At 47.6% G+C, this 18,459-nt stretch overlaps 1 protein-coding gene across 11 annotated transcripts in view; it reads right to left on the reverse strand.

Moving 5' to 3' along the window:
• The window catches only part of ICA1 (islet cell autoantigen 1), a 197,982-nt gene that overhangs the window by 7,244 nt on the left and 172,279 nt on the right, over positions 1–18,459 (reverse strand). For 10 of the 11 annotated variants that reach the window (XM_088833439.1, XM_088833447.1, XM_055420481.2 and 7 more), the window contains one exon: positions 8,997–9,266. The exons of the other annotated variant lie outside the window; for it this stretch is intronic. In XM_088833439.1, coding sequence (XP_088689565.1) covers positions 8,997–9,266 — 270 coding nt within the window. The remainder of the gene's footprint in view (positions 1–8,996; positions 9,267–18,459) is intronic. 11 annotated transcript variants of the gene reach the window in all.

Consider the following 18,459-nt stretch of genomic DNA (forward strand, 5'->3'; position numbering starts at 1 on the left):
ACAGCCAGTTCGCCAAATCACAATTTCTCTTCAGAACACCTATTAAGCATAAATCTAACAATCCAACCATTCGCACATGAGGGCAGGAAATGTTATGGTTGTGACCCCAGCTCTATATGTATATATTGTCATTGTTGTTTAGTTGCTAAGTCATGTATGACTCTTTTGCAACCCCGTGAACTGCTGCCTGCCAGGCTCTCTCTCCTTTGGATTTTCCCAGCAAGAGTACTGCAGTGGGTTCCCATTTCCTTCTCCAGGGGATCTTTCCCAACCACGTCTCCTGCATTGGTAGGTGAATTCTTTACCACCGAGCCACGAGGGAAACCCATATATATATGTTTTAAGCAAATACTGAGCTGAGCTGCAGTTTCACTCTCACGCATATTGCTTTGGGAATTCTTTAGGGGAGGGGTACAACTAGGGTAATTATGGATGGAATGCCAAACCAGACTTCAAATGTCTTGGCTTCTGTTGGGAAAAATGCTATTTGCAGAGAACTCAGTGTTGCTAATATTCCTGTGACTGCCATCAACTGCTCTTCAGTTGGTGCTCGTTGGCTGAGGCGTTTTTACCAGGAGGGTGTGGCTGGAAGGATGTCTTCCCCATCTCAGAGAAACTGTGTCAGGAGACGGGGTGGTACAGGGTGGGGACAGATGAGACTGAGAGCTCTGGGGGCAAGCTGACGAGCCTAGTTCTCGGTCCCTTTGATACGTCAACTGCGCTACCCGTCTGCAGGAAACACATATAAAATTTTATTGGAGCAATCCTGCCCCCTTCACTGACATAAGGGAAAATATAAATTGGCCAGAAATAATACTGGCCAGCTAGAGCAGCAAGCGAGGCCAAAGTAACACCACGCAGCGCAGCACTTTACCATGAGTGTAACTGCACTGACTGGGAGAGCCAAAGACCAGGTTGGTGGTGAGCAGAGCCCTGGGCGCTCTGGGACAGGGTTGGCTGTGAAGGGGAGTGTGGGAAGACCAGGGCCATGGTGGCCAGGCACTAGCCTGCCGTCCACACCTTCTCTGAGCCCCCGTTTCCATACTGGCAAAGGGTGGCTAAAAATTCCGACCTCATTAGGTTGTTGTATGGATAAAATGGGAGCTTGTGGGTGAAACCAGGGCATACAGAGGCTAAAGAGCAGGCGCTCAATAAATCCAATGATTCTGGGTTTCTGCTATCACTCAGCACACATGAGAACCAACCCCTGAGATTGTCTTCAGACCTTTTTCTCTTCAATTAGTGATGCAGTGTCAGTTGATCTCTCCCTTCCTTCTTGTCTGCCATCCATCAGCCCATCCACCCAGATGTCTTTTGGGAACATCGGTTCCAGGCACTGAGCTATGTTTGGGAAATATGATAGTGAGCAACACAAACATGGGCCCTGCCCATGACAACGTAAAGCAAGACAGAAAATTCAACCCATTTTACAATGAGGTGAAATGAGAGGAATGATTAAGTACTGGGTGTAAAGGGAATGGAGAGCAGAAAGAGCCAACGCTGACTGCTAGGGGGCCCCTGGATGATATGCTGAACAGGAGCACCTGAAGGATGAGGAGTTAGCCAAGCAGAACATCACGAGTGTGAAGTGGGTGGAATGCTCTGGGGGGAGGGGAGAGTCGGGTTCCCTGGAGTCCAGCTTAGACATGACACACGGTCCCCAGCAGAAAAATGTCATTATGTCATGCTCATGGGTGGTATGGGCAGTAACAACACTGGGATCAGGCCCTAAAGGACCTCGGACGCCAAGCCGAGGAGTTTAGTGTAGCGTGTGTTTATTTATGCCAAGATGAGGCTTTCCAGGTGGCTCAGTGGTAAAGAATTCCCTGCCAATGCAGGAGACACAGGTTCATCTCTGGTTGGGGAAGATCCCCTGGAGGAGGAAATGGCAACCCACTCCAGTATTCTTGCCTCAGAAATCCCAGGGACAAAAGAGCCTGGCGGGCTACAGTCCATCAGGAAGCAAAAGAGTTTGACACGACTTCGTGACTGAACAGCCGCAGAGGAGTTTAAACATTATGTGGACGGTGGATAAAACCACAACAACTTGGCAAGTCATGAGACCCTTTTGGGACCCTTCATGTGTAAAATGAGGGTGGAGGAGATGGTCACTGAGGTTCCTTCTATGGACTAATCAGTTCAGTTCAGTCACTCAGTCGTGTCCGACTCTTTGCGACCTCATGAATCACAGCACGCCAGGCCTCCCTGTCCATCACCAACTCCCGGAGTTCACTCAAACTCATGTCCATCGAGTCGGTGATGCCATCCAGCCATCTCATTCTCTGTCGTTCCCTTCTCCTCCCACCCCCAATCCCTCCCAGCATCAGAGTCTTTTCCAGTGAGTCAACTCGTCGCATGGACTAATAGAGGCACTTAAATTCTGCAAGAATTTAGCCAAGACCTGGGGATGAGCCCTAACAGGTTTAGAAAGTGCTGCTTCTTTGATGGAACAAATAATAATGCCAATGGCTCATGCTCTCTGTTCAAATTATCTTTAAATGCAGCCCACAGCCTTTTCTTTCACCTTATTTCCATTTGAGGCCCGGAAATATCAGTTACCCAGAGCCAGGCTAAGCCAGAGACAGCAAGAGGTGAGCTCTGGTCAAGGAAAGGCGAATCTGAGATAAGGCTAAGCTTGACATGACATTGGCTTTAAATGGAAACCCACCCAGATGGCAACAGCACCTCAGGATTAGCTGAAACAAAAGAACATCCAGAAGGAACAAAGGGCTGTATGTCTGTGAGATTCTGGAACAAGATGCCTAACTGTGGTTGGCAGGATCCTAAATTAAAAGATGTCCTGGTGGATTTATTTTGAGCAGATGGTTATCTTTTCAGTAGCAGCGTCTGTTTCTAAATTAAATCTTGATGCTGGTGGGAATGGAGAAGAATGTCTAAGAAGGCCTGACCGGGTCTCTGCCTCAGGCACCGCCTCTGGGTGGCCCCATCCTCCTCACTGGAAGAGACCTCCGGAAGGTGCAATTTCTCATTGCTGAATGATACAGAAAACCCTGGCCCCTATCATGCTGGCAACTTCTGAAACTCTTAGAAAGCCTCGCTAAAATTGACTCCTTCACATTTTTCAGCACGACTTGATCCTTAATGTAAGTTCCTTTGTTTTGCTCTTCTAGAGCTTGAAGTAGGTGGGGAAGGAAGATATAATTGTTCTCTTACGAAATCCACCCCTCCCCTTTGCTTTCTGCTTCCCCAAGGCAAAGGGAGGCCAAAGAGGAGAGGGAGGCGGAGGAGAATGGAGAGGCAAGAAGGGGAAAAGGCCGAGGAAGTGAAGGAGGATGGGGGAGAGGGCAGTGCAGAGCCCCGAGGGACGCGCCTGCGTCCAGACAGCTGTCCACCTCTGACCTGCTCCACCTGGTCCTCACAGAAAGCCACAATGGTGGTGGCCAGACTGAGCAAGGCAGAGCTAGAGTCAACGAGGGGTGATGGCAGGCACCGGCAAAGACTGTGGAGATAATCTCAAATTCACATATTCTGTTCTGGAACATCAGGCTTCTCCATTGGCTCAGTGGGTCAAGAATCTGCCTTCAATGCAGGAGACACAGGAGACAGGGGTTTGATCCCTGGAAAAGGAAGATCCCCTGGAGAAGGGAATGGCAACCCACTCCAGTATTCTTGCCTGGAGAATTCCATGGACAGAAGACCCTGGTGGACTACAGTCCATGGGGTCACAAAAGAGTTGGACGAGAGTGAACAAAGGCAGAACAACAAAATTCTGGAACATCATCCAACTTTCGTGGTTGACACAACCCTTCCTTCCCACACTCACATCTCTCTTCCATGACTGTGTGGTTGCCCTGGTCCCTATATGCACCCGGGATGCCTAGGACCAAGCTTACAGTCATTACAACTCCGGCTCCTCTAGACGCACCCAAGGCAAGGCCTGAGGGAGCCCATCGGGGAATCATGTTTGCCTTCAGAGATGTGGTACTTGGTGGCAACAGCACAGATTTGCGAAAAGCATGAGTTCTGGAGTCTAGGGGCTCAGGCCCACGATCCAGTCTGCCTCCTACCAGAGGTCTCAGTTCAGTTCAGTTGGCCAGTCGTGTCCGACTCTTTGCGACCTCATGAATCACAGCACGGCATCACCAACTCCCGGAGTTCACTCAAACTCATGTCCATTGAGTCGGTGATGCCATCCAGCCATCTCATTCTCTGTCGTCCCCTTCTCCTCCCACCCCCAATCCCTCCCAGCATCAGAGTCTTTTCCAGTGAGTCAACTCATCGCATGAAGTGGCCAAAGTATTGGAGTTTCAGCTTTAGCATCAGTCCTTACGATGAACACCCAGGATTGATCTCCTTTAGAATGGACTGGTTGGGTTTCCTTGCAGTCCAAGGGACTCTCAAGAGTCTTCTCCAGCACCACAGTTCAAAAGCATCAATTCTTCGGCGATAAGCTTTCTTCACAGTCCAACTCTCACATCCATACATGACCACTGGAAAAACCATAGCTTTGACTGACAGACCTTTGTTGGCAAAGTAATGTCTCTGCTTTTTAATTTACTGTCTAGGTTGGTCATAACTTACCTTCCAAGGAGTAAGCATCTTTTAATTTCATGGCTGCAATCAGCATCTGCAGTGATTTTGGGGCCCAAAAAATTAAAGTCTGACACTGTTTTCACTGTTTCCCCATCTATTTCTCATGAAGTGATGGGACCAGAGGCCATGATTTTTGTTTTCTGAATGTTGAGCTTCAAGCCAACCTTTTTACTCTCCTCTTTCACTTTCATCAAGAGGCTTTTTAGTTCCTCTTCACTTTCTGCCATAAGGGTGGTGTCATCTACATTCCAATCCCAAAGAAAGGCAATGCCAAAGAATGCTCAAACTACCGCACAATTGCACTCATCTCACATGCTAGTAAAGTCATGCTCAAAATTCTCCAAGCCAGGCTTCAGCCATACGTGAACTGTGAACTTCCAGATGTTCAAGCAGGTTTTAGAAAAGGCAGAGGCACCAGAGATCAAATTGCCAACATCCGCTGGATCATGGAGAAAGCAAGAGAGTTCCCCAAAAACATCTATTTCTGCTTCATTGACTATGCCAAAGCCTTTGACTGTGTGGATCACAATAAACTGGAAAATTCTGAAAGAGATGGGAATCCCAGACCACCTGACCTGCCTCTTGAGAAACCTGTATGCAGGTCAGGGAGCAACAGTTAGAACTGGACATGGAACAACAGACTGGTTCCAAATAGGAAAAGGAGTATGTCAAGGTTGTATATTATCACTGTGCTTATTTAACTTATATGCAGAGGACATCATGAGGAATGCTGGGCTGGAAGAAGCACAAGCTGGAATCAAGATTGCCAGGAGAAATATCAATAACCTCAGATATGCAGATGATACCACAGGGGTCTAATCCAGGGCAAATCACTTACTCCCTGTTTCTCTATTTCCCAGGCTGCAAGTTGGAGATGACACCAGTGCTTGCCTGTTGGGAAGGATGTGGTGACGATGAAATAACACACCACATATACATGGGGCAGTGCTTGACCCATTGCACCTGCCATATGGAGAGCTGCTGCTGCTGCTGCTAAGTCACTTCAGTCGTGTCCGACTCTGTGTGACCCCATAGACGGAAGCCCACCAGGCTCCCCCGTCCCTGGGATTCTCCAGGCAAGAACACTGGAGTGGTTGCCATTTCCTTCTCCAATGTGTGAAAGTGGAAAGTGAAACTGAAGTTGCCCAGTCGTGTCCGACCCTTAGCGACCCCATGGACTGCAGCCCACCAGGCTCTTCCGTCCATGGGATTTTCTAGGCAAGAGTACTGGAGTGGCTTGCCATTGCCTTCTCCGATAGTTCTTGTTATTTTACCATGATAATCAGTTTTAGACCTCAGTGTCTCTGAAGTGGGGGCTATCCCAGGGATAAGAAGACAACATATGTGGAAAAGTAGAAAGCTCCTTCAGATGACCTGAGTCTCTCCTGATAATTAGTTAGTGAGTCAAATACCTAATATTGGGGCTTCCCTGGTGGCTCAGTGGTATAGAATCCGCCTGCCAATGCAGGAGATGTGGACTCGATGTCTGGTTCAGGAAGATCCTCTGAAGAAGGAAATGGCAACCCACTCCAATACTTTTGCCTGGAGAATCCCATGGACAGAGGAACCTGGTGGGCTATAGTCCATAGGGTCGCAAAGAGTCGGACACAACTGAGCGACTAAGTGCGTGTGCGTGCACGCACACACACATACACACACACATGCAAAGGAAACAGGATAACTCAGAGGTTAGAAATTACTGCTTTAACATTGATCCTGACAGAACCTCAGCAGAGGAAATGAAACTTTTTTTTTTTTTTTTTTTTGGGTCTTGTAAATGGTAAACCAGATCCTTGGTCCAAGATGCTATGATGGTTCCTAAGATCTTCCAACAGCTACAAGGCCTATATGGCCCAGCCCCTCTCCTTTCCGAGCACTTCTCCTTCTCACTCCAACCCCAGTGCTCCTCCTGCAGACCCTCTACTGTATCAGGCACATCCTCCCTTTGGGCACAGCCGTTTCCCTACCTTGATCTCCACATGGCTAATTCTCTGGCCTCCTGCAAGTCTCTGCTCAGACCTCATCTTCTCAGTAAGAGTCCCATTTAGTTCTTCACCTGACCTACTCTGCGATTCCCCCAGTAGCTCTGGCTCTGCTTTTCCTTTTCTCCATATCATTGCTAACTTTCTAACCTACAATGTGATTTTCTTTTTCATTATGTTTTGTTGCTGTTGCTCAGTCACTCAGTCAGGTCTGACTTTTTGCGACCCCATGGACTGCAGTACGCCAGGCTTCCCTGTCCTTCACTATCTCCAGGAGTTTGCTCAACTCATATCCATTGAGTCAGTGATGTCATCCAACCATCTCATCCTCTGTCACCCCCTTCTCCTTCTGCCCTCAATCTTTCCCAGCATCAGAGTCTTTTCTAATGAGGTGGCTCTTCACATCAGGTGACTGAAGTATTGGAGATTCAGCATCAGTATTTCTAATGAAAATTCAGAGTTGATTTCCTTCAGGATTGACTGGTTTGACCTCCTTGCTTGTTCAAGGGACTTTAAAGAGTCTTCTCCAGCACCACAATTATCTCCTCTCCATTAGAATGTGAGTTCCCGGAAGGCAGAAGCCTTGCCTGTTTTGTTCTCAGGTGAATCCCCAGTGCCTGGCACCCAGAGGACTCAATACATATTTGCTGGACAAATAAGAATCTTGCTTCAGTGCTACTAGGGCGGCAACCTCCAGTGAAATTGCTTGCCTGAGACATAAATGGCTTCCCTTTAAAGGGCCTCTTCTCTTTCCCTAGTGCCAGCTTGCGTCTCTCCTGCTGTGACCCACTCCCCCCTCAGCCCCAGGTGTGGCCGCGGGGCAAGACTGAGGTGCCCAGCCCATGGCTGCTGCTCCTGTCTCAGCTCTTGGGCAGGGCTCCTGGGGACAGTGCTCCGGGCCTGAGCTGAGGTCTTGCTCCACCCGCTCAGGAAGAGGATGTGAAGCTCTGAGTTCTCACTGTCAGCCCGAGGTGCCCGTGAGAGAGTGACGCTCAGCCACCGCAGCTGAGGAGCAGCACTGCCACCACTGCTCCTGGCGGCAGCGGGTGGCCCGGTGTCTCCAAAGCTGGGGGCTTGGGGGGCGTTCACCCTGCAGCATGGCTGGAGGGTCTCCAGCGGCCCTGAGCTTTGAGCTGCGGATCCCGATCCGGCCTGGCCTCTCCCAGCTCTCCCACGCCTTGTTAGCGCCTCCACCACAGCTGGGTGGGGGTGAAACCTGGTCTCTGGCAACCTGTCCCTCTGGGCTTCCGGCAAAAGAGGTGGTGAAACTTGGGGGAGACTCGGGGCAGAGAAGTAGCTTTGGACCGCAGTTATCCCTCTCATCTCTAACCTCATTACTGAGAATAAACGAGATGCCTACAAAATAGGACTCAAAAAGGAAGATGAAAGGAAACATGTATTTCATAAAAAAGAGGAAAGATTTTCTTTTGGTCTTGCCCACCAACTTTTGCCACATCCATGATCTCATCTCCAAAGACCTGAGTGTTGTTTTTTTTTTAATAGCCCATAATTACTTAATCATTCCAGCTCGGCTGTTTGTTCTCAGCTCTAAGTGCCAGATAAACACACTGTTTATTAAGGAGATAACCTAAATTCATGGAAAAATCTAAACAATTTGAGAACTTCTGAACAGCGATTTGTCTTATAATTAAAACATGGAAAGAGCAAAAAAGCCTTCGGATACTAAAATGGTTTCCTTCTCAAGGTCTGTTTGTTTAGAAACTCCAACTTAAAAATTTCACTTTCAACCTGAGCGTTAGTTTCTGCACTCAAAATCAATCTGCTGCACACATCAGTAATTCTGAACCAGCATGTGAGCTGCTGGTGAGCTTTGGGGCACCTTGAACCCTCACCAAAGTGTCTCATCACTTCTGATCAGTGTGAAAACTCGGTTTCTGTTGGGCCATGTGTTTCAGGCAGAACAGGAATGGCTGAGCTGAGGGCATACCCAGGAAAGGGGTGGGTTGTGGTGGGAGAGGGAAAAAGCACCCAGAAAGCCCCACATCTATGGGAGCATCTCACGAGTATACGGGAGAACTCAGCTAGGGCACTGGCCAGGCAGGAATGGCCATGTGAATAGGCCACGACGGTGAAGGCACTCTGGTCCCTCAAGGGTGCCACGAAAAAGTCTAAAATCAAAGTAAGACAGGAAGATCAGGGACCACCCCTCTAGCCTTTGATTAATAGGAAGTGCTAACATGGAGAGAAAATTATGCAAAGAAGAGGATTTTAAACCCTAATACGCATCTTAACTCTAGAATATGATTCTGATGCTTCAACTAAAGTCACTGGACATACAGAAAAGAAAAATACAAAAACAAAACAAAACAAAACAAAAAGACACTGGATATAAGATAAAAATCAGAAAACACAAGAAGATAAAGAAAAATAGGTCTTTGGATTAAAAAACAAACAATATATCACCACCCCCACCCCCATTACAATCCCTGTGGTCCGTACCTTCCAGCGAGGCCTGTAAGTCTTTTATGTTTTGATCTAGAAGCTGTGAAGGAAGGAATCCTGAGCCTGCCTGGGGCCTGGGGTCCGGCTCTCCTGGGGCCACAGTGGGCACTGGCTCCTTCAGCCGACCGTCTCCAAACACAGCAGCCCACTCTTTGCTGAACTCGCCCTCTTCCAGGGAGGAAGCATTGAAGATTTCATTCAACAGCAGCAGGTCATCTTTGTCAGCACCTTCAGGTTCTGGGGTCCCTGCCATTGGGCCCAGGCAAGCTGATTGAAGTAACAGAGCACAAAACACATCACTCCCACAGGCTTGGGTTCTAGGGAAGAGATGTAGTAGGGGCTGGGCTGATATAGACCAGCTAGATTTCTTTTTTAAGTTAATCAAAATATAAATTAACCCTATTACAGCCTTTCAGCAATTTCCCACTGAAAGCAAGTACGATCCTGTGGGGCCTTCCTGTTGACAGACATGCCCTCTCCCCCTATGACCCCCAAGCCTCTTGCTTGTAAAAAAGTTTAAGCTTCCAAGGCCTTCCCAGAGCAAAGAGCAAATTTAACCAGAGAAGTAAAAAATAAAACAAAACAAAACACACAAAAATGAAACAGAAACAAATAACAATGAAGCAAGACCCTGGGTTGGCCAAAAAGTTTGTTTGGGTTTTTCCATACTATCTTACAGAAAAACTTGAACAACTTTTTGGTCAACCCAATCATAATAGCTTAGTCATAAAGTCAAGGACGTTTAGTTTCTCCTCAAGGTCTATATAGATAATATCCTGAGCCATATCCTTGAGTTGTTTCGCAGATACTAAAACTCCCACCCAGTGGAGGAAGTTAACTACATGCCGACCACCAGCACGAAGACAGGCTGGAACCAGATGATGACTGAGATTCCTGAAACGTCACCCTGTTACCTCACCATCAGCCAATCAGAGAATTGTACACGAGCTGATCAGGCACCCTGCAACCCACACCTGTTCCCTAAAAGGGCTCATGGAGTTTGGGCCTTTTGAGCATGACCTGCCTATCCTCCTTGCTTGGCCCTCCAATAAATGCTGTACTTTCCTTCACCACATCCAGTGTCAGCAAACTGGCTTTAGTGCAAATGGAGCAAGCAGATCCTTGTTTAGTTCTTCCGCCTTTCCTTTCCTTCAAAGCAAGTCCAATTTTTGAGCATCAGTAGAATTGCATTGAAATGGATGCATAGATATGTGCTCAGTCGTGTCCAACTCTTTGTGACCCCCTGGGCTGCAGTCCACTAAGGTTCTCTGTCCATGGGATTTCCGAGGCAAGAATACTGGAGTGGGTTGCCATTTCCTCCTCCAGGGGATCTTCCCAACCCAGGGATCGAACCCACATCTTCTGTGTCTCCTGCATTGCAGGTGGATTCTTTACCAGCTGAGCCCTCAGAGAAGCTCAAATCATTTCCATAAAAACTCTATAGAATTTTGGTGTCTCCTTAAGATAAAAACAAACTTACAATCAATACATTCCTTGGGTATGAAACAAAGCCAGGCTTGAAGGCATGTTGGAGATCTTAGTACTGGTTTCTGTAGCTTCCTGAATCTTCCCACAGATGCCCTGCATCCACAGCTGAAGCGCTGCATGGCAGCCTGCCCTGCCATCCAGCCTGAGGAGGGGTGCCTCATCACAGCCCAGACTGACCCAGCGGACAGGATGATCAGAGGCACCCTGCAACGCACACCTGTTCCCTAAGAGGGCTCATGGAGTTTGGGCCTTTTGAGCATGAGATGCCTATCCTTGCTTGGCCCTCCAATAAAAGCTGTACTTTCCTTCACCCCATCCAGTGTCAGTAAACTGGTTTTAGTGTAAGTGGGGCAAGCAGGGGGGAGCAGAGGTGTCAGGAAGTCTAACAGTGACCAAGAAAGATGTCCTCTTCCCGTCTCCTTTCCAGCACCGCAACTGCATAAAGCAAAGGAAAGATGGATCTGGTTTGCTTGAGAGCAGCAGTGAAAATGACAGGAAAACAGGGCAAAGCACTAAAGGACGAGTCTCACAGGCCAAAGACACAGCCCTGAAGGGGCTGGCTGGACCCGAGGAGTGAACACTGGACCATCCTTTCCTTGCTGTGTGACACGATTGAGATCCTTACCCCCTCTGGGCCTCTGTGTTTTCATCTATAAAATTATGATGTTAATAATGTCCACTATGGAATATCCTCAGGAAGATCAAAAGGAATATATCTTAAACCTCACTGCTGGTCCAGAAGAAAGACTTTAAAGAAGAGACTGATTCTTACCATATGAACACCGACAAAATACTAAATAGTGAGCACGGGTAACGTGGACGCGTTAATTATCATGAATCCTATAGCCTTTCATTGAGTTTTCCACATGGTTTAAAAACTAAAAACTGATAGGTTTATTAACTCTGGCTTTGTTGTGATATCTAATTGCCACTTGGAAACTATAAACATTTTTGTTGTAAGTCATGAGGAGGAGGAACAATCATGATTTATATTTTCTCTGAGCTAGATTTTAATGCTGATACTGCACAGAGTGAGATTAAGATGTTTTCCTCAAATATATGAGATACTTTTTAAAAGTCTTCACTTGTGAATTAAATAAAGCTCTTATCTCCGTTGGTTTTGTTGGATCTATCTGCAACCACACTTTATAGAAAGACTGGGGAGATCTGGAGTATGCTGAGCAGACTGTCTATACATGGTGGGTGGGGGAGGAGGAATACAGGCACTTTCATATCACTGTGGTTTAAAAATAGTGGCGAAGGATCGCCATATTTGGACAACTGTCTAATTTCAGCATTCTTCTGTTTGTGTTATCACAGAGAGGTTTGCACCGAGATCGAGCCTGTGGGTGTGGTGGTGAGAAGATGCGGAAGATGGCATTTTATTACGCCGGCTTCCGAGAGGGCTCTGTGGTGACGGGGGCGCTCGGGAACCACCCAGGCCTGCTCAAGGTGGGAAGGGCCGGGCAGGAGAGGTGAGGCCCGCGCCGCTGGGAGCGCAGGAAGGAGCCTTGGCTGTGACAGGGCGTGTCGCCAACACTCATCTGGGCGTCCCTGCCCACTTCTCTCTTCAGTCTCTCTCAGCATCACCCTTTTTACACACATTCACTTCGCAAAGCTCAGCACTTCCTACTTTCGGTTGGACCTAATTGCCAAAACCTTTTCTCATGGCTTCCTTTCTGGCCTGACTGAAACCAGATGATTGCTGAACCAAATCCCCTTTATTGGAACCAATTCAAGGCGATGTCTAGACCCTAGAGGAAGAGATGCCTTTAAGGGAGCACTCAGAAGTGTGTGTATTCCTCCCAAAATCACTTTATAGCCTCCCCTGCTTTCATCTAGATGTCAATCCAGGGAAGATCGTGACCAGCATGAGCAACAACAAATAGTAAACTGTGAGAGTGCTTCGAAAATAACTGCAGCCTGTGACCTAGAGGGGAAGGAGATCCAAAGAAGAGGGGATGTACACACACACACAGAGTTGTTTCACTTTGCTATACAGCAGAAACTAACACAACATTGTAAAGCAGCTATTCTCCAATAAAAGTTTAAAAAAAGACAACCACAGACTGGAAAAGCTCTGCCTCTGTGTTTACTGTTTATGCTGTGTGAGATGGTGTCTAGAGTAGCCCTCTGTGGTTTTGCTAACTTAGCATCCCTTTCCTCCCCCTCTTTACTTTCTGAGGAGACACCTCCTCCTCATCCTGGTGAGACACCGCTAAAGATGCCTCACCACTTCATCCCAGGTGGACCTGTGACCTAGGCTCACCAGAGTTCTTCATTGCTCAGGCCATGGTGACTGGCTCGGGGTGGGCACAAGCCAGGGGCTTCCCTGAGTTTGGAATATGGAAGCTGGGAGGAAGACGGGCTCTCTTCTTTGGGATTCTAAGTTCTAGGGACGCAGAGCTGAGGCGGTAATGCAGTGATGATGGAGCCAAACAGGGATGGAAACTTTAGGAGTTAGAAAGAGAATCCTGCCAACACTCTTTAAGCCCCTGGATCCAGCTTTTCTTTTTTTCTTAAAAACTTGTTATTCTGTACCAGGGTGTAGCCGATTAACAATGTGATAGTTTCAGGCGAACAGTGAAGCGACACAGCCATACATACACATGTATCCATTCTCCCCCAAACTTCCCTCCCAATCCAGGCAGATCCAGCCTTTCTTGAAGTCAGTCCACCCCTGTGTATCCTCAGCTACATGGACCAATATCCATATGTTCTTCTATTTTCTTTTCATATTAAAGCTAAACTGTTCAAAGAAGAATTTGTTACTTCCAACTAAATGATTCCTGACTAATAATCTATCCTATCCAATGCAAATTTAGTGACTAAATGAAAAAAAGGACCCATGGGGAGGATGTTACTGTCCAGAACTGGTTTTGAATAGAGGTCTTCAATTGAAAGGGGGCTTCCCTAGTGGCTCAGCTGATAAAGAACCTGGAGACATAAGAGATTAGTTCCTGGGTCGGGAAGATCCCCTGGAAAAGGGCATGGCAACCCACTCCTTCATTCTTGCCTGGGAAATCCCCATGGACAGAGGAGCCTGGAGGGTCCACGGGGTTGCAAAGAGCCAGACATGAGTGAGTATGCACATTCACGCACACACACACAAAAACAACCACTGAAGGTGGCCTATTAGTGTCCCGGTTAACTAACAGTTACAGCAGGCTATACTGTGGCTATTTTCTCTTTTAAGAAAACTTGTTACTGAAAGCAATGAAACTGACACTGACTTGAACCAGTAAGCAGGGAAACCTCCCAATTATTGCCCTGATAATTAAGATGCTTGAAATGACTATACATCACTTGTAAGAAAAACATAATTACCAATAGAAAAGTTCAGGTTTAGGTCTGTAAGCAGACAAGTCAAGACTTGAAAAATAGCACTCGTCAGTCGGCTCTTAAGAATCATGCTATCATTTTCTTTGGAAATAATTCAACTCAACAGTGAGAAAACGAGAACACAGCTAGATACGATAAGAAGCCGGTGAGAGCTGTGGCTGGAGTCAGGACTTCCACCCCTGCAGACAAGCAAGTACCAACCCTGGCTTTCTGAGCCCCATCCTGTCTCTGTCCTTTTTTGTTAATGATTTTATTTATTTTTGGCTTGGTCTTCATTGCTGCGTGGGCCCTTCTCTAGCTGTGGCGAGTGGGGGCTAATCTCAAGTCTCAATGCAGAGGCTTCTCACTACAGCAGCTTCTCTGGTTGTAGCCTACGGACTCCAGGCATGTGGGCTCAGAACTTGCACCTCCCGGGCTCTACAGTGCAGGCTCAGCACTTGCGGTGCACGGGCTGAGTTGCTTTGCGGCGTGTGGGATCCCCCGGACCAGGAATCGAATCTGTGTCTGCTGCACTGGTAGCTGGATTCTTTACCACTGAGCCACAAAGGCTATCTGCCTTTGTCTTAAAGAACGAACAAAGGTGCGGAGATTGCAGGTGCCAAATTGACAGATGTGCCTCCAAGCCCCCTTCACGCCCTTGCTAGTTCCTCAAGTCTCCATGTTTACTTCCCCAGCAGTAACCCAATCACAGATACGACTACAAACATAAAGGCCAACATGTGTGACACACTCCAGTTCTCACTGCTTGGCCTCCAACTCTATGACTCCTCATGCGCCCCTCTTCCTTTGCAACAGTAGCCCCAACTGTCCTCTCCCCATGTTGGGAAACCTGCTCCACCCTCAGCATTATTCCAACTCCAGCATCTGTAATCATTCATCCTCCAAGGCTTCTCCCTGGCCTCAAGTCTGTGCACACTCCAACGGTGTCAATCTTCACTTGATATTGCAGTTACTGCAGTCTCCCCCAACACCTCCCTGGTGGCTCAGACGGTAAAGAATCTGCCTGCAATGCAGGAGACCTGGGTTCAATCCCTGGATCAGGAAGATCCCCTGGAGAAGGAAATGGCAACCACTGCAGTATCCTTGCCTGGAGAATTCTGTGGACAGAGGAGCCTGGTAAGCTATAGTCCGTGGGATTGTAAAGAGTCGGACATGACTGAGCGACTACTTCCACTTTCACTTTTTTACTCAAAGTCTCCTGTCAAGTCACTGTTCAAGTTTCTTCTCCCTTCTACAGCCACCCGCGCGACTTTGTTAGCACTCTTTCTGGGTCTATCTGTAATCAAGTTCCTGGCCCGGCTCTGCACTGAAGTGGCCCTCTTGCAGGTTAGCAGTGAGATCCTCATGGCAGGTTCCAAGCGCCTATTCTGAGGCTGCTTGGGTCTCTTCAGCACTCTGCACTACTGCCCACTCTGGAAATGCTGTCGTCTCCTGGGGTCCCCAGGAAGTGGCTCTCTTGGATGTCCTCCTGTCTTCTTGACTATACCTTCCCTGCCGCCTCGTCCTACTCTGGTTGCCCTTGAGACTTCCTCCTAAGCCATCACCTCTCTCTCCCCTATATTCTCTGCATAGATCTTATGTGTTCTCCTGGTTCCAGTGTCGCCTGGCAACAGTCTCAAACCCCTGTCTCTAATTGCAAATGCTCTCCTGAAACTCTGATGACAAATTCCAGCCTGGGGGGCCTCAGGGGCTGGCCCACCGCTGAGCCTGCTGGTGTTCCATAAAAGACACTCTCCCGTTGTGTGTGTGTGTGTGTGTGTGTGTGTGTGTTCATGATCAGTTGCTTCAGTCGTGTCCGACTCTTTGAGACCCTGTGGACCATAGCCCGCCAGGCTCCTCTGTCCATGGGATTCTCCAGGCAAGAATACTGGAGTGGGTTGCCATGCCCTCCTCCAGGGGATCTTTCTGACCCAGGTATGAAACCTGGGTCTCTTGTGTCTCCTGCATTAACAGGCAGGTTCTTGACCACTAGTGCCACCTGGGAAGCCCCTCCGGCTGTATCAGTTCAGTTCAGTTCAGTTCAGTCGCTCAGTCGTGTCCGACTCTCCACGACCCCATGAATCACAGCACGCCAGGCCTCCCTGTCCATCACCGGCTGTATACTTTTGCTTAATTCAGCTGTGAGGTTATTACTCCCTTCCTCAAATAGCATCCATGGGCCCCTCTGATCCCTGAGTGAAGTGATGCTCCTCATCGTGGGCTCAGGACCTCTGCAGGCAAGCTCTAAGGTGGCCCTTTCCACAGCTCGCCAGCATCACCTTCAGGGAAGCCTGTGGGTCAACAACACTCTTCTGTCTGCCATTCTTCACACATACTTCCCCATCTTCCCATCTAGGAACCTGCTGTTTTCCCAGTGAAATAACCAAAGCGAAAAGTCATACTCAACTGAAAGGATCTTATAAATCACCTCCTCAAACTCATTTTACAGACGAGGAAAGAGAGACCCAGGCTACATGACCTCAAGGTCATATAATTTATTAGTTATGGATTATCTGGCTGGGGACCCCTGGCTCACAGGTCAACATGTTTTCTCAGTGCTGCATACTTTAGAGCTTATTAAGGATCCCATATATAAGCAAATAATTAAATTTTTGTAAAGTCTGTAGGGTTTCTAAGGTCATACAGCTCCACTGGCTGCTAGGCAAAATTCTTGGCTGCAGGCATCATGACAGAATGGCCAGGATGACAGACCCTCTCATCATATTTGCCTTGCTCTGCCCACGGCTTCAAAAATCAAACCCTATGGCTCTGCAAAAACATTCCTTAGGAACACCGATTCTGACCCAGTGAGTTTTCAATGAGTGAAAACTGACATTCAGAGGAAGCGCTAGTGTTCAGACTGTGGGTGCCAAAAAACTAAGGTGGGGAAAGGGTGACAGCCCACTCAGGTGACATTTCTGAAATCATACCGAGTCTCATGACCTCAGCAGAAATTAGGAGCACAGAAGATGGAAACGTAGGTGCACAGACCCAAAACGAGAGCACAGGAAAGCAAACACATAAATGTCACGGCAGTTCCCTTCATCTGCGTGTGAAACAGGAAGGAGCTTGGTTTGCTCCCTGCTCCCTGCTCTCAACGTTATGACTAATTATAAAGGCCTCACACTTGAAACACACATGAAAAACCCCAAACACCAACACTATCCTCACATCACCCAGAAGACAGCACGGGACAAAGATGGGTAAGGAAACCACCTTAGAAAACTAGCAAGAAAAATAGTCTTCATTATAAAAGGCTCTGGGAAGTAACTGTACTTGCTTAGAATTCAAGAATATTTCTAAAATCTCCCTTCTGGTGAAAAAAGACATGGATAATAACAGCAGATGGAGGAAAATCCACTGCATCCACTCTCTGGGACACACACACACCCACAAACACACACACATGCCAAACAAAAAATAAAACGAAAAAATCCCGCCTCCACAAGTGTAAAAAAACCCCAACAATGCTAGACCCTGAGTAGACACTCAGAAATACTTTTTCATGATCCCCAAGCCTGGCCTCCATTGTAAAATTAGAATTTAACAAGCAAGCAATCTTACTAGAAAACTTGATACCTGGAGCATAGGTAAATCTACACAGAACACTCCAGACTATAAGGTGATCAAGTAAGAACAGTACTTGGTTTTAAAAGTGCACCATTAGCTCATGAAAGGAAGCAACCCAGCAGTTTTCTCCCTAGGACACTGAGAAAGACAGGGAGAAGGGAAAGTTTATGAGAAAAGACAAGGAGCTTAGTGTTTGCCACGTAGCTGTGAAGAAGCAGTCTCAGATCCCAAGTCAGCTACACATACACGGGCAAGTATAGGAGGGGCTTCCCAGGAAGCTCAGCTGGTAAACAATTTGCCTGCCAATGCCAGAGACACAAGAGACTCAGGTTCAATTCCTGGGTCAGGAAGATCCCCTGAAGGAGGAGATGGCAACCCTCTCTAGTGCTGGAACATCGGAGGAGCCTGGTGGGCTACAGCACATGGGGTCACAAAGAGTCAAACACGACTGGTGCGCGCACACACACATTCACACACACGACCCAGGGAAAGACCTGGGGCAGGGACAGAAACACGTGTTACTGATTCAGGCTACAGCTTCTCATCCAGACCTGTGGGAGCTACTGAGTGAGGGTCTCAGTCATTCTGAAGTTTGGCCAGAATTCAGAATCGCAAGTCTGTATAGAAACCAAGGAAGCAGCCGAAGACAAACATTTTAACTATAATATGAAAAATTAAAAAATTCTAAAATTTGTTCAGCCAGTCCCATCTGAGAGAGGGATCTTTTGGATGAAACCAAGTTAGGAGACTTAGGCGAGCTGAGTGGATGGAACTCTCTTCTGCTTTATGCCATCACTTTCTGTTCAATTATCTGAGAGTTATTTTTCTTGCCCCAACTTTGAGGAAAACAAGATTTCTACTGGCTATAACCCATGAATTGAGGCTAACGATCGTCACATGTGGTCACAAGGTGATTTCAGAGCCACTTCCAAGTATTTAAAATGTAACTCAGTTTCTTCTTCACTTGAAACGTTTGTATAAACTGGCCAAATACTGGTTTTCCATTCAGTTCAGTTCAGTCGCTCAGTCGTGTCCGACTCTGCGACCCCATGAACAGAAGCACGCCAGGCTTTCCTGTCCT

This window comes from Moschus berezovskii, chromosome 3 (assembly GCF_049115385.1).
Source record: "Moschus berezovskii isolate FMDL1 chromosome 3, NW_MosBer_1.0, whole genome shotgun sequence".
In the NCBI taxonomy this organism is placed as follows: domain Eukaryota; kingdom Metazoa; phylum Chordata; class Mammalia; order Artiodactyla; family Moschidae; genus Moschus; species Moschus berezovskii.